The 14,282-nt window shown below is 39.9% G+C and overlaps 1 protein-coding gene across 1 annotated transcript in view; it reads left to right on the top strand.

The window, feature by feature from the left end:
- The window catches only part of HORMAD2 (HORMA domain containing 2), a 60,898-nt gene that overhangs the window by 21,611 nt on the left and 25,005 nt on the right, over positions 1-14,282 (top strand). Inside the window, exons 8-10 of the mRNA XM_043436954.1 lie at positions 4,339-4,406; positions 7,352-7,503; positions 7,672-7,925. Of these exons, the coding sequence (XP_043292889.1) occupies positions 4,339-4,406; positions 7,352-7,503; positions 7,672-7,925 (474 nt within the window). The remainder of the gene's footprint in view (positions 1-4,338; positions 4,407-7,351; positions 7,504-7,671; positions 7,926-14,282) is intronic.

The raw sequence follows: 14,282 nt of genomic DNA, 5'->3' as shown, positions 1-14,282 counted from the left end.
AGATGCATGCTACAGAATGGGTGGAGGGTACTAATAAGATGTGTAGCCTAACACATGATAGACCCATAAAGAATTACTATATTTGAATAAAAGATGCTTGTTCCTTGGAAGAAAAGCTCTGACAAACCTAGACAGAGTATAAAAAGCAGAGACATCACTTTGTCAACAAAGGTCCATATGGTCAAAGCTGTGGTTTTTCCAGTAGTCATGTATGGATGTGAGAGTTGGGCCATAAAGAAGATTGAGCACCAAAGAACTGATGCTTTAGATTGTGGTGTTGGAGAAGGCTCTTGAGAGTCCCTTGGACTGCACGGAGATCCAACCAGTCAATCTTAAAGGAAATCAACCCTGAATGTTCATTAGAAGGACTGATGCTGAAGCTGAAGCTCCAATACTCTGGCCACCTGATGTGAAGAGCCGGCTTGTTGGAACAGACCCTGATGCTGGGAAAGATTGAGGGCAGGAGGAGAAGAGGGTGACAGAGGATGAGATGGTTGGATGGCATCACCACCTCCATGGACATAAATCTGAGCAAACTCCAGGAGATAGTGAAGGATAGGAAAGCATGGTGTGCTGCAGTCCATAGAGTTGCAAAGCGTCGGACACGACTGACACAACACCACGAATCTTACCGTCTCAACATCTGGTTTTCTTTGTGACTATTCGAGGTGGTCAACACCACTTTCAATAGATCATTTCAGGAGCTGAACTAGAGATGGTCCCTGTTTCTAGCCACAATATACTTTTGGAGACTTTTTTTAAATTCTGTAAATGAAATCCAATTGAATGTGAACTCTATTCTGGCTGAATATTTATTCATTCAGCAAGTATTAATTAGGTTCCGCTTATGTGTCTGACACACAGGAATTAATGGGATAGACAAGGTCCCTGCTGTCTGGAAGCTTACATTAAGCTTATGAAGGAGGATAAACAATAAACAAGTAAACAAAAGGTGGAAAGTTTCAGATACATCATAAAGCTATGAAAATAAAAGAAGGTGGTATGCTGGAGAGTGCCAAGTGGGAATGGAGGAAGAAAAATTGGAGGACTGTGCCTGGAAGGTCTCCCTGAGGGGCCACTGTTTGAAATGAGACTGAGTGGCCAGAAGCGCCGCCCTGTGCAGGCCTGTGAAAGGCAACAGCATGGGACTGGCATAACAATATGGGAGTTAACACTGCGGATGTCAGAGTCAGACCCCGCGTACTGCTCACTAGCTTCATCTGTAATGGTGTAGTACCTGCTCCCAGTCTGGCTACGTAAGAATGAACAGATGTGGAACATTTAGGGAAGTGCCCAAGTATCATGATTACTGTCATCAACTGGAGACAACATACCCCAGAGGGCAGTTATGTGAAGGCCTGAAGGCAGGAAGGCATCTTGTATGTTCTTGGACAGAGAGGCTGCCCTGGGCCTGGAGCTGAGTGAGTGGGGTGGAAGGAAGAGGCAAGAGAGAAGGTCAGAGAGGTTGGCAGGGCACAGATGAGTCAGGCCAGGGGACCAAGGTAAAACGGATTTTATCCTGAGGGCAGTGGGAAATCATTAACAAAGGAGCAACAAGGTCTGATTTGCATTTTCCAAACTTTTTTTGGCCATAGAACAGAGAATGAATTTGCAGGAGGAGGAATAGTTTGGAAGCAAGCAGATCAGATGGAAAGAGCTGGTCTTGGCTTGGACGGGGTGAAGAGAACCAGATGGCCTGGGGATGCGCTTTGGAGACAGGCCTGAAAAGTCTTGCCAGTGGGTTGGAACATGGAGGGAGAATGAAAGGCTATATATGTTGCCGTTGCTCTGGTCCATGTGGATACATTCAGTATGATTAATAGAGACCATTGGTGAGCAGCTTAACGGCTCATCTTTATTAGGCAACACATTAATCTGAAAAGCAGGAGAATGTTTTATGAGGTGTTAAGAAGAGACCAGTGCCTGCTGTAAATATACCTTCTTTGATCAATCAGACACAGATTGAAGTTATTAAAGATGAGCATCTTCTGTAAAACAAATGGGCTTCCCTGGTGGCTCAGATGATAAAGAGTCTGCCTGCGATACCCGAGACCTGGGTTCAATCCCTGGGTCAGGAAGATCCCCTGGAGAAGGGAATGGCTACCCACTCCAGTATTCTTGCCTGGAGAATTCCATGGAGCTAGAGGAGCCTAGTGGGCTTCGGTCCCTGGGGTCACAAAGAATCAGACACAACACACACAGTGTAAAACGATTACAAACACGACTCTTTTATCAGTCGCCCTACAGACCAAATAAGAAAGTGTCAATTTTTTATCAACCACTACAAGATCTACTCTTGATACAATTAAAATAAAAGATAGCTTGGAACATCAAAAAGCTAGAGCTGGTTGGGAAACATGGGCGGGCAGGAAGAACAGGCATTGTTTATCTGACAGGGCAGCTACACCCTCATCCACCAAGAAGGGTGTTGTGTGTCTAGCCTGTCTGGAGGAAGCCTGCTGCTGTAGGCGCCGCCAGTCTCATACATCTCTCCTGTTGGACTCACAAAGCAGCCTTCAGATTTTGGTTTGATTTCTCACGTAGATTATTTTGCTAGAAAATTTTTTTTCTCTTAAAATTAACTCCATTACGAACCAGTCTTTTAAGAATGTAAGCAGCATGAGCCAGTATGCCCAGGACCGGCTCACTGTGATTAACGGGACACCAAATCTCAGATAAACACAGGTAACAAGAATGTTGTGATTTTTTCCTCATCAATCTAACATTCCCATGCCCACACTGTCAAGGAACAAAACACTGAAACGATGAAGGAAAAGTACGTCTTGTGTTCTGACTTAAACTCACACCCTTTGCCTGTCTGTCTTCAGCACCTTCTCCGGCTCTGTGGATAGATTACTGCTGACTCTTTAACAACAGAGGGGTTGGGGTGTTGACCCCATGCAGTGGAAGGTCGTGTATAATTTATGGTAGGTCCTCCATGTACACAGTTCCTCCGTATCCTTGGTTCTGCATCCTCTGGATTCGACAATCACGTATCACATACAGCTATAGTATCTACTATTGGGGAAAAAAATCCATGTTTAAGTGGGCCTGCATGGTTCAAACCTGTGTTGTTCAAGAGTCAACTGTATGTGTATCTGGGTCAAATGTTAGCTTCAACTGCTAGGCGATCATTTTATTTTAAATGGACTACATCTCTCATGAGGAAATCTGTCCCTCTCTATTTCTAGCTTATTTATTTATGTTTGTCTCTATTTATAGCTAGCAGATAGCAGTGGTGTCTAGTTTTTAGTGCAAGATCACGAAAGTAAAAAAAAAAAAGATCTGATACCACAGACTCTGGTTCTTTTTCGAACTTTTTCTAGTTTACCTGCTGCCATTGTAGTCTTCCCTGAGTTACTACCATCTTAATTACTCTCATGGTTCCCACTTCTCTGAACTCTTAAAATAGCCAAGGTGATCTTTAAAAAATGCAAATCACTCCCATGCTTAATGCCACTCACCATTCACTTCCTGTTTACTTGGAATAAAGTCCAAGCCTCTTAGTTACAAGGCACCACAACTTCCTCTACAACCTCATCTCCTACACTCTCCCCTTTGCTCACTCATCATCAGCCACTTGGCCTCCTCTGTAATCCTGTAGGAGGCTTCCTTTCCTCCTTTAGAGCATTAACCTTGCTGTTTCTTCTGCCTGGGGTGCCCCGCCTTCCCCCACATCTGCACAGGACTGACCCTTGTCAAGGAGGCTCAGCTCAAACATCACCTCATTAGCGAGGGCTTCCTGGCCCTTCCCAACCCAATCAGTACCTCTCCCTTCTGTCCTCTGTCACAGGCTGTGCTCCATATTGTCCACAGCACTTATTACTACCTGAAATTATGTTATTTGTTTACTTATTTACTGGCCATTTCTCCCACCAGGCTGTATACTCCGGAAAAACAGGGGCTTTTTCTGTCATGTTAACCACAGTGACTCCAATGCTTGGCCCAAAGTAGACATTCAATAAATATCCGTTCCATGAATGAATAGGTTTCTTAGCTGGTTCCACTGTTACTGACCAAAGCCAGGTCAGACACTTGACTCTGGGCTTTAGTTTCTCCAGCTTTAAAGCAGTAACAATAGACTATGTCATCTAACTCATTCTTGGCTTGGAGGAGAAAAACTGTTATCTTTTTATCTGGAGATATCACTCCTGAATAATGTCATGCTATAAAACAAACAGGTATGTAGGAGGTATAGAAGGCATACAGTGAAGGTGTATACTGTTACTAGATAAGAAAACACCTGTAACACCTGATAAGTAACACCTGTTACTAGATAAGAAAATCCAGAGATTTTCTGAAAGTGATTTCTTTCTTTCTTCCCTTTGATATTTCTAGAAAGTGACTGAGATATACCAGTTCAAATTCAAATACACAAAAGAAGGAGCCACTATGGATTTTGACAGGTAGAATCTAATTGTTTAATGAACATAAGAAATACATAGGATCGAGGTAAATGTATGCCTCTTGAGGCCAGTTATAGGCCTTATACTTCCTTGTAACTTCCCCAATAATCTTACAAGAAACCTGCTATTATACAAAGGGAATGTAATGTTTAAATTTCTGAAATCCATGGATGAAGGTGGTGGGAGAAGAGGCTTCCTTTGCTTCTTTCCCTCTTCTCCTTGTAGGTGATATCAGTAGGTCTAAAGGCAGTTAAGTTTAGTGGTTGAGAGCCCTAATTCTTAAGGCAGAAAGATCTAGCATGGATCCCCAGCTCTGACTATTTCTGGTCATATAATTTTGGACAGAATATTCAGCCTCCCCAGATGTTAGCATTCTCATCCGCACAGTGGAATTAATAATATCTACTTCATATGGTTGCTGTGATTGCTAAATTATAACGCAGAGGTAAAGCTTTGCCCATCCCTGGCAGGTAAGCAGCACACAGTAAATGGTACCTGGTGGTCATGGTGGTGATGGTGGTGATCTTTATGGTGGCTGGTGGGTAGCACAGCAGTAGAAATTATATTGATGGGGTTGTGCACAAGGTGTTGATTGAAGAACTCTATGAGGCTTTATCTAACCACTAACCCGAAGCTTCTGAATTGCTATGCCAAATAGCAATCCTTTCTACCCTCAGTACAGCCAGATGGGGGCTGGGATAGGTGAAGCCCCTGCTCTATTTACCTATAGACACAAATATTCTCATCTGCTTACCCCCGTATGTCATACGAATATAACCATCTATATTGTATCCTTGTATGAAAAAAACTGGAAAGCACTGCATTTTCCTATCAAGCCTAAAATTTTAAGTTTTAGATATACTAATGGGTTAAATAGCAAGGACAAGGACAGTTGCTTCAGAAGGTCCTCAGTACATATGAAAATGTTTTATTCCCCTCCCAGCTTTTGGATTCAGATGGAGCTGAGTATTCCTAATGAGATGGAATAGAAATGGGGCGGGTGGAGGATGGAGAAAAGTCCTGGGTGGTTGACAGCTCCACCTCAGAGGCATGAGTCTCTCTGAAAGGAATGACTCTGAAGAGAAATGTGGCCTCATTCTCAATTTTCCATACGATGAGCTCTGTCTCATCATTTACTACAAGTTTTACAATTTCTCTCCAAGATTCATACCGTTATAATCCTCTCCCTTGTAAAATTTCCAGACAGCACTAGGATGTGAAGAGGAAGTAAGTTCTAGGAATAAGAATTAAGGTACTAAACATCATTAGCTAACATCTGTATAATACTTCACAGAGTATTCAGAGCTTTTCATATATATTCTCTTACATAGAACAGCTGCCTTTTGCTCTCTAAAATTCAAATCTAAGTACCACTGACAACCAGATTAATCTTTTTTGTCGTGAAGGCGCATATATCTAGAGGTGAGCAGTATAACAGAAATGGCCAAATCGTTCTGCTACTCAGGGGAAGAGAAGGTAATGCATACTAGACCAAGCTGGGCCTTTGTTCAGGTGACTGTTTATACAAAATTACCTTATCACCTCTTACATATTAAAGATGATTTTCCTTTTAAAAAACAGTACAAGGAAGTCTTGAATATGATTTTACGTAAAATGATTCCATGACTACGATGTTTACTAAAGGGTCCCATGCCTTCATGGTTATACCCTTCCCTCTGGTTACTTATTTCAAACTGGCTGGATCCTGGCAGACAAAACTTTAAGTTGTTCGAAACTGAAAAAGGAGCAAATGTGTTTACTTAATAATGTTTGTTTTATGAATTCACACTACCTCTAGTAGTTCAGTTACTAAGGATTATTTTTCAGTATTGCGTACTTACTACGTGAAAGGCATTGTACAAATATATTGCAGTCACAGCCCTTCCTGGAAACTACTCAAATGTGAGACTAATCGGGGGAAAATTTTGGGAGAGAAATAAAAAATGTTTAGAGGTGGAAGGTAATTTAGCCTAATTTGTTCATTCACTCATTAATACAACAAATGTTTATTGAGTACTTACTGGGGTTGGGCACCAAACTTAGTACTGTGGAGATGAAAAATACAGCCATTCAGTCTAGAGGGGACATATAGTTATACATAGGGGTGAGGCATAGGGATGACCAGAGAAGACTTCCCTGAGGAGATGACACATGAGTGTCAGGAAGACAAGTGGGAAAAGCTCAGTATAAGCAGAGTGAACAGCATACACAAATGCATAGGAGTAAGAAGGAATCAGTTACACATGAAGGTGGGAGGTGAGGGTGCGGCTGGTGAAAGGCCATTGTACATACACTGTTCTCGAATTTCACTGAAAAGTAATAGATACAATATAAGAAACTTAGGAGAGTGACATGAGTGGATTTTCCCATTAGGAATATATATTAGGAGTGGTGTGGAGAACGTTTTGCAGTGTGAACAAGAAGGAAAACAGGAAGAATAGTCAGTCATGGTGATAATCCATGCAAGAGTGAGAAGGGGATGCCTCTGAGAGATACCCAGATGGTACAATGGCCAGAGATGACGACTGATTTAATTTGGAGAGGTATAGAAACATGTGTAAGCTTATCTCACAAAGGAGCTAACTGACCTAGTGTGTCTAAGTGACTTGACCTGAGCCATTCAGTTAGTTAGCAACAGAGCCAATATTAAATGTCAAGTCCATTGTTCTCAGTATTAAATTATGTGGTCATTTATAAATCAAATTTAAAAAAATCAGGTCACATTTAAAATGCCTTAAGGGAACTTGCTACTTAAGAACCCCTTTGTATATACATTGCAAAAAGTACAATAACTCCTTTAATTTACATTCTAAAATAGTTTCAAGAGTGTCCTGCATTTAGTTTATATTTATCTGCTCACACAGTAAAAATTTTTGTTCTTTTTGAAATAGATTTTCAATATTATATGTGATTGAAAAGTGTGCTGTTTTCTTATGTGATAATAGCAGTAACACAAGCTTCGAAAGTGTGACAAACAGTGAAGATATTAAGAAAGCCAGTGTCCTGCTGATCCGTAAACTGTACATACTGATGCAGAACCTTGGACCCCTTCCTAACGATGTTATACTGACTATGACACTCCACTACTACAATGCAGGTAGGTGGAGACCTCTAGTCAAATCATGCTGAAGTAGTGTTTTGGATAAACAGAAGGATTTTGGCAAGCCTTTGAGAGAGATGGCTGTTGTTACACATGAAAGACTGGTCTGAGTTGTTCTCCTGAAACTCAGAGTTTTCTTGGTTTTCTGCCCTTTCCATTTTGCAGTGACCCCAAATGATTACCAGCCCCCTGGTTTTAAAGAAGGAGTAAACTCACACTTCCTGCTGTTTGAAGGGGAGCCTGTAAACCTGCAGGTGGGAATGGTCTCCACTGGCTTTCATAGCATGAAAGTAAAAGTCACAACCGAAGCCGCCAGAGCGTCTGATCTGGAGAACAATCCCTTCCAGGAGAGCGACACGACCGAGATAGCCCATCAGGGCCTCGACTGCGATGAGGAGGAGGAGGAATGCAACAGTGACGTAAGGCAAAGCCACAGTGCCCCCCTCCTGCTTCGGTTAAACCCCGCTGACGTGTTTCAGCTCCCGTCACAGTATAACCATCCAGTGGAGTGTGCTGGGTATAAAAATGAAAACAAAACTAGCCCCTGACCTTGAGTCTTTATTCTAAAAAACCACTCTCTTCAAGAAGGAAATATACGTTGTTAAATGAAATTGTCCATGTCTAGGAGGAAACAATAGACTTTCTGTTGGGTTGGCCAAAGATTTTGTTTGGGTTTTTCCATAGCCCCTTATGCAAAACCCAAACGAACTTTCTGGCCAACCCAATAATATACTTCTTTTTACAAAAGGTACCCATGAATTTAGGAAATTTGGGATTTTCTTTAACTTAAAAGAGTATATTAAACATTTTAAAATATTCTGTTTATTCATACTCACTGGAAGTATAATTAAGTTCTTGATGACCAGGGTAGAAGTGTTATGGATAACCCTGTTAGAGTGCATTCATTTTTCACTGCTGTAGAATATTCTACTCTTGATAGACATTCTTTCTCTTTGTAATTGTTATAAACATTCATGTATACACCTTCTTGTACACATATGCAAGAGTGTCTCTGAGGACTATTCCCAAGAGTCCTAGGGCTTGCACATTTTCAACTTAATTAGGTAGTGAAAAACTGCTTTCCAAAATGGTTGTACCAGCTTGTGCTCCAGCACCAGTGGAGGGGGTGCTCACCATCCTTGACAACACTTAGTATTACCCATGTTTATGGTTTCTGCCTAACCACTGGATGTAAATGGTAATGCCTCATGATTTGATTTTGATTTGCATTTCCCTGATTATTAGTGAGCTTAAGCATCTTTTCATGTGTATTGGCTGTTCTGGTTTTTTATGTATATAAAGTAACTATTCAAGTCTTTTATGCATTTTTCTATTGGGTTATTTATCTTTTCCTCATTGATTTAAAAAATATATCCTAAATAATAACTTGTTTCCATTATTTATGTTACAGTATTTTTTTTTTTAGGTTTGTGGCTTGTCTCTTCACTTTTTTTAAGATGCTTTTTGCTAAAGAGAAGTTCTTAATTTTAATGTAGTCAAACTTTTCCTCTAACATGTGCTTTTGGATATTCTTAAGAAATCCTTCCTTATCTGAGGTCATTTATGATACTTTCCTTTCTTTTGTTATAAAAGTTTAAGGTTTTTCTTTTTACAGTTAAATTTTTATTCCACTTGGAGTTAATTTTTATTTGTGGGGTAAGGTAGACCAGACTCCTTTTACATTTTAAAATCCAAGTATAATACACATACAGAAAACAACATACATCATAATATGTATCTTGCACACATGCTCAATCATGTCTGACTCTTTGCAACCCCATGGGCTGTAGCCCACCAGGCTCCTCTGTCCATGGGATTCTCCAGGCAAAAATACTGGAGTGGGTTGCCATGCCCTCCTCCAGGGGATCTTCCCGACCCAGGGATTGAAGCTGCATTTCTTTATGTCTCCTGCATTGGCAGACACATTCTTTGCCACTAGTGCCACCAGGGAAGCCCATACATCATAATGATACAGCTCAAAAAATGTTCACAAACTGAACCCAAGGACTGGGATGGGAGGGAAGAGAGAGTGCCTCCCTCAGGACTGCTCCCTAGGTATCTTGCTTGCCTCACCCTATTCAGCCCTGCTGAATACACATGTGAAATCAGCACCCAGGTCAAGAAGCACAATAGTGCCAGTGCTCTGAGAAAACTCAGTCCGGCTTTACAGTCACTTTTCTGTTCCACAGCAGTTCTCTATCCTGGCTTCTATTACAATAGATTAGTTTCTCTTGTGTTTTTATCTTATAGATGTGGAATCAAGGAGTGTGAAACATTTTTTCACTTCTTCAAGTATTCTGAACATGTTTTTAGTAAAATATGCACATTTCTGGTAGGAGATTTGCTAGGAGTAGAATTGCTGGGTCACAGGATATGAGTACATTTAGCTTTAATAGATACTACAAAACAGCTTCCAAAGTGCTTGTGTCAACTCACACTTCCATCAGCAGGTTTTGGTTGCTCCACATCCTCACCAGCCATTGGCATTTTCCATCTTTTTAATTTTAGCCATTCTGGTGGGTGTAGTGGTATGTCACTGTGGTTTTAATTTGCAGTTTCCTGATGACTAAGGAAGATGAGCACCTTTTCATATGTTTCTTGGCCATGTTGGATGTCCTCTTTTGTGAAAATTTCTTTAAGTCTTTTGTCATTTTTCTATTGGGTTCTGTTGGGTTTGTCTTTCATTCTTATGAATTTGTAGGAGTTCTGAATATATATTCTACATAAGTCCTTTGTCAGATACATGTATTGTGAATATCTCTTCAACTTTATGAGTTGCCTTTTTACTCTGTTAATGGTGTGTTGTGATGAATAGTATATTAATTTTAGCTTAGTTCAACTTATCAGTCCTTTCAGCTATCTTTGGCAGTTTTTATTTAAAAAATTTTTTCCACTCTAAAATTTACAGAGATGTACTCTATATTTTCCCTCTAATGAGGAGAAATAGCTACAGAAACAGAGGTGAATTTTAAAATTACAAGATACCTCCATGAATAACATCACACCAAAAATATAAATAACTGATCTTTCTCTCCTCTGTCTTCAAGTATTTGTATTTTGGTATGATATTATTCATGGAGGTCTAATAATTTTAAAAATCACTCTGCTTTTGTAGTTATTTCCCTATTTTTATATCTGGTATTTATTTGTGCCCCATTTGTTTTCCTTGGGTTATACTGGCCCAAGTCAGTAATTTTTTACTTCTCTCTTCAAAGTCGTCTTTTGGTGGTGCTGATCTCCTCTATGGCTTTGTTTTTCTATTTTGCTCATGTTTTGCTTTCATCTTTGTCTTCTTCTATTTCTCTGGTTTGGTTTTGTCTCCCTATTCCAAACTGACCTCTCCATCAATACGTACACAAGTACCTCAAATTCAGCATTAAATGGAATTTCAACTTCTAACCAAACATGCTCTTCCTCCTTCCAGGTTCCTTATCTTTGTATTGCATTAAATCTTTACCAAACAGCCTGATCAGGAATGTGTTCAGCTCCTATTTTCTTCTCACTTCTCACATCCTTTTGGTTACCATTTCTGTTTTGTATCTGAAATACTTCAGACCACAATTTGGTCATGGATCAGAAATGATGAAAAGAGACAAACTTGAAATTTAAACATTCTTAAATGATAAGAACTCTTAAAACCAAACTCCACTTGAAAAACAGGACACAGAACTCAAGAGACCAAGGAATTCCAGGACAAAACAGGTTTATGTAGCACTGTCTGAAAAATCCTATCCTAAATGTGTCTTTATCATTTCATCTGCTTTGGCCACATCTTCGGGACAGGGCTTCCTTCCCTATAGGGTGTTTTCAGCTTTAGGGCTTAGGTAGTAAGGAGCACGCCACAGTGACAGCTCACAGTACTCTGTGAGGTGGGGCCTGTTTTCTCTGTTGTGGTCAGCTGGGTGGATAGCAACCGTCATGTAGCCTAGAGAGACTCTTGGACAAGCTTCTTCTTTAAAGAAATATATATGGTGACGATAACCTATGGATATAGAATTTTTAAAAAATGTTATGCTAAGTTTAAATCCTGAGGGAAAATTACTTCTTTCTAATACAGGTTGTTAACCCAGGCTTCTTAAATGACTCTAGTAATTATTAACACACCCAGACAGCTATAAAAAGATGGCCAGCTAATGTACCATGTCGTAGAGACTGATGTTCTTAGTTTATTAAGCCATTAAAGCTTTGGGGGGGCTTCCCTGGTGACTCAGATGGTAAAGAATCTGCCTGCAATGCAGGAGACCTGGTTCAATTCCTAGGAAGGGAATGGCAACTCACTCCAGTATTCTTGCGTGGAGAATCCCATGGACAAAGGAGCCTGGCGGTCTACAGTCCATGGGGTCGAAAAGAGTCAGACGTGACTGAGTGACTAACACTGGTGGCTCAGTGGTAAAGAATCCACCTGCCATGCAGGATACACAGGCTCCATTCCTGGTCTGGGAAGATTCCACATGCTGTGGAGCAACTAAGCTTGCATGCCGCAACTACTGAACCTGTGCCCTAGAGCCCAGGAGATACAACTACTGAGCCTGCACGCCGCAACTGCTGAAGCCCACTCTGGAACCTGTGCTCTGCAGCAAGAGAAGTCACCGCAATGAGAAGTCTGTGCACCGCGACTAGAGGGAAGCCCCCGCTCGCCTCAACTTGAGAAAAGCCCCAGCAGCAATGAAGCCCCAGCACAGCCAAAAATAAATAATTTAAAAAAGAAAGCTTTTTGGGAATTTGTATTTTTATCAGCTTTTAAGTGGGGATCCACAGGCGGTAATTTTCTAATTTTGTGAGCTCTGTATGAGTCTTTGTACCCTTAGAAAGGGTTGCTTTTTCTTCTTGATGAATTCCACAAAAGAATACACATAGCAATATATGGCTTACCTGAATGCATTTTTTTCCCTGTGTGAAGGCCATTTCTTACCTTTTGTGCTAACATTGGATTTAAGTATAAATGATTTGTTTTTGAGAAATTAGAGTGTAAAGTATATTAGTGCCGAAGTAAATGGTACCATTTAAGTGTGGACTAGAAAGATATTTTCTGAAATTCCTTAGAATTGCTATGTATTCTAGTCAGTGGATTAAAACGAGAGTCTTTTCACTCAAAACCCTATTTTCTCCCACTAAACTCTGAAGTTTTGAATTTTTGAGGTATAGGCTGGTGATTTTCATATCATTACATCTCATGAAGCATATATGCCTTGTCTAATACAATGTAGTGTTGGCAAGAATATCTTAGATTCTTGGAAATGGAGTTGATTATTGAAAACGTTGGAGGAGGCTCACTATCTACAGAAAATATTCAGACTTCAAAACCACACATCATTCTCTTTATCACAGGGCTATAGTCCTTTTCACAAAGTTTCTTTTTGTCTAATAGGACATTTTTTTTCAACTAATTTTTCTGGTCTGCATTACAGAATATAATTGTTATCCACTGTTTACCATGAAAAGGAATGAAAGTTGGTTGACTTTCCCATCAGTCATATAGCTCATCTTTTTTTCATATATGAATCACTCTTTAACATATCAGAGAATTATTTTCTTCCTATTGTGAGTAGGATGTGTATGTATCACTTTTACATAAAGAAAAAAACAATATAATGCTGTTGTTTAGTCTCTAAGTCATGTCTGACTCTTTTGAGACCCTATGGACTGTTGCATGCCAGGCTGTTTTGTCCATGGGATTTCCTAGACAATAATAGTAGAGTGGGTTGCCATTTTTTTCTCTAGGGAATCTTCCCAACCCAGGGATTGAACCAGCTCCTGCATTGGCAGGCGGATTCTTTACCACTGAGCCACCTAGGAAGTCCATATATATATATAGGTGTGTGTGTATGTGTGTGTGTGCGTGTGTGTGTATACACAATAGCAGAAAGAAAAGCATAGTGAGTAATCTTAGGTAGTAACACTTTGGATTTTACTATTATTAAACCCTAGCCTAAAAGAAGCAAGTTTTTTTGCTGTTGTTGTTTTTAAAGGAGTAAGACTGAGAGTGTTGTTTGGTTTAAAAAAAGTGCCTGTAATAACCTGAAGGAATACAACGTTATCATTATACTAAAACCAGTGTAATATTAGGTTAGGAGCAATCTTCTACTGTTTGGGAAAGTTTATGAAGAGTTGACATTAATTTTTCTTTGAATTAAAGTAAGCCATCTGGGTCTAGGCTTTTCTTTGTGGGTAATTTTAAACTTATTAATTCAGTTTCTTCAGTTGGTATAGCTCTATTTAGATTTTCTATTACTTCTTGAGCCAGTTTTGGTAGTTTGTGTCTTTCTAGGAATTTATTATTTCATTTATGTTATCTCAATGGACATACACAGCAAATGACAAGGGATTTATACAGTACCTCTTTATAATGCTTTCTTATATTTTTGTGAAGTCAGTAGTAATTTTTGCTGTTCTAATTTGATGGCTTCCCTGGTGGGTCAGATGATAAAGAATCTGCCTGCAATGCAGGAGACCTAGGTTCGATCCCTGGGTCAGGAAGATCCCCTGGAGAGAGAGGTGGCTCCCCACTTCAGCATTCCCGCCTGGAGAATCCCATAATTTGAGTCTTCTCTCGTTTTCTTGGCTATAGGTTTGTTGATATTGTTGATCTTTCACAGAAGCAGTTTATGGATTCATCAGTTTTCTCTATATTTGTTTTTGTATTCTCCATTTCACAAATTTCCAATATAGTCTTTATCTCCTTTCTTCTGCTTGTTTTCAGGTTTAGTTTGCACTTTTCCAGTGTCCTAAGTTGGAAATTTAGTTTCTTTGAGGCATTTATACCTATAAATTTCCCT

This window comes from Cervus canadensis, chromosome 1 (assembly GCF_019320065.1).
Source record: "Cervus canadensis isolate Bull #8, Minnesota chromosome 1, ASM1932006v1, whole genome shotgun sequence".
Lineage (NCBI taxonomy): Eukaryota > Metazoa > Chordata > Mammalia > Artiodactyla > Cervidae > Cervus > Cervus canadensis.
This window is presented reverse-complemented; position numbering and strand designations above follow the sequence as displayed.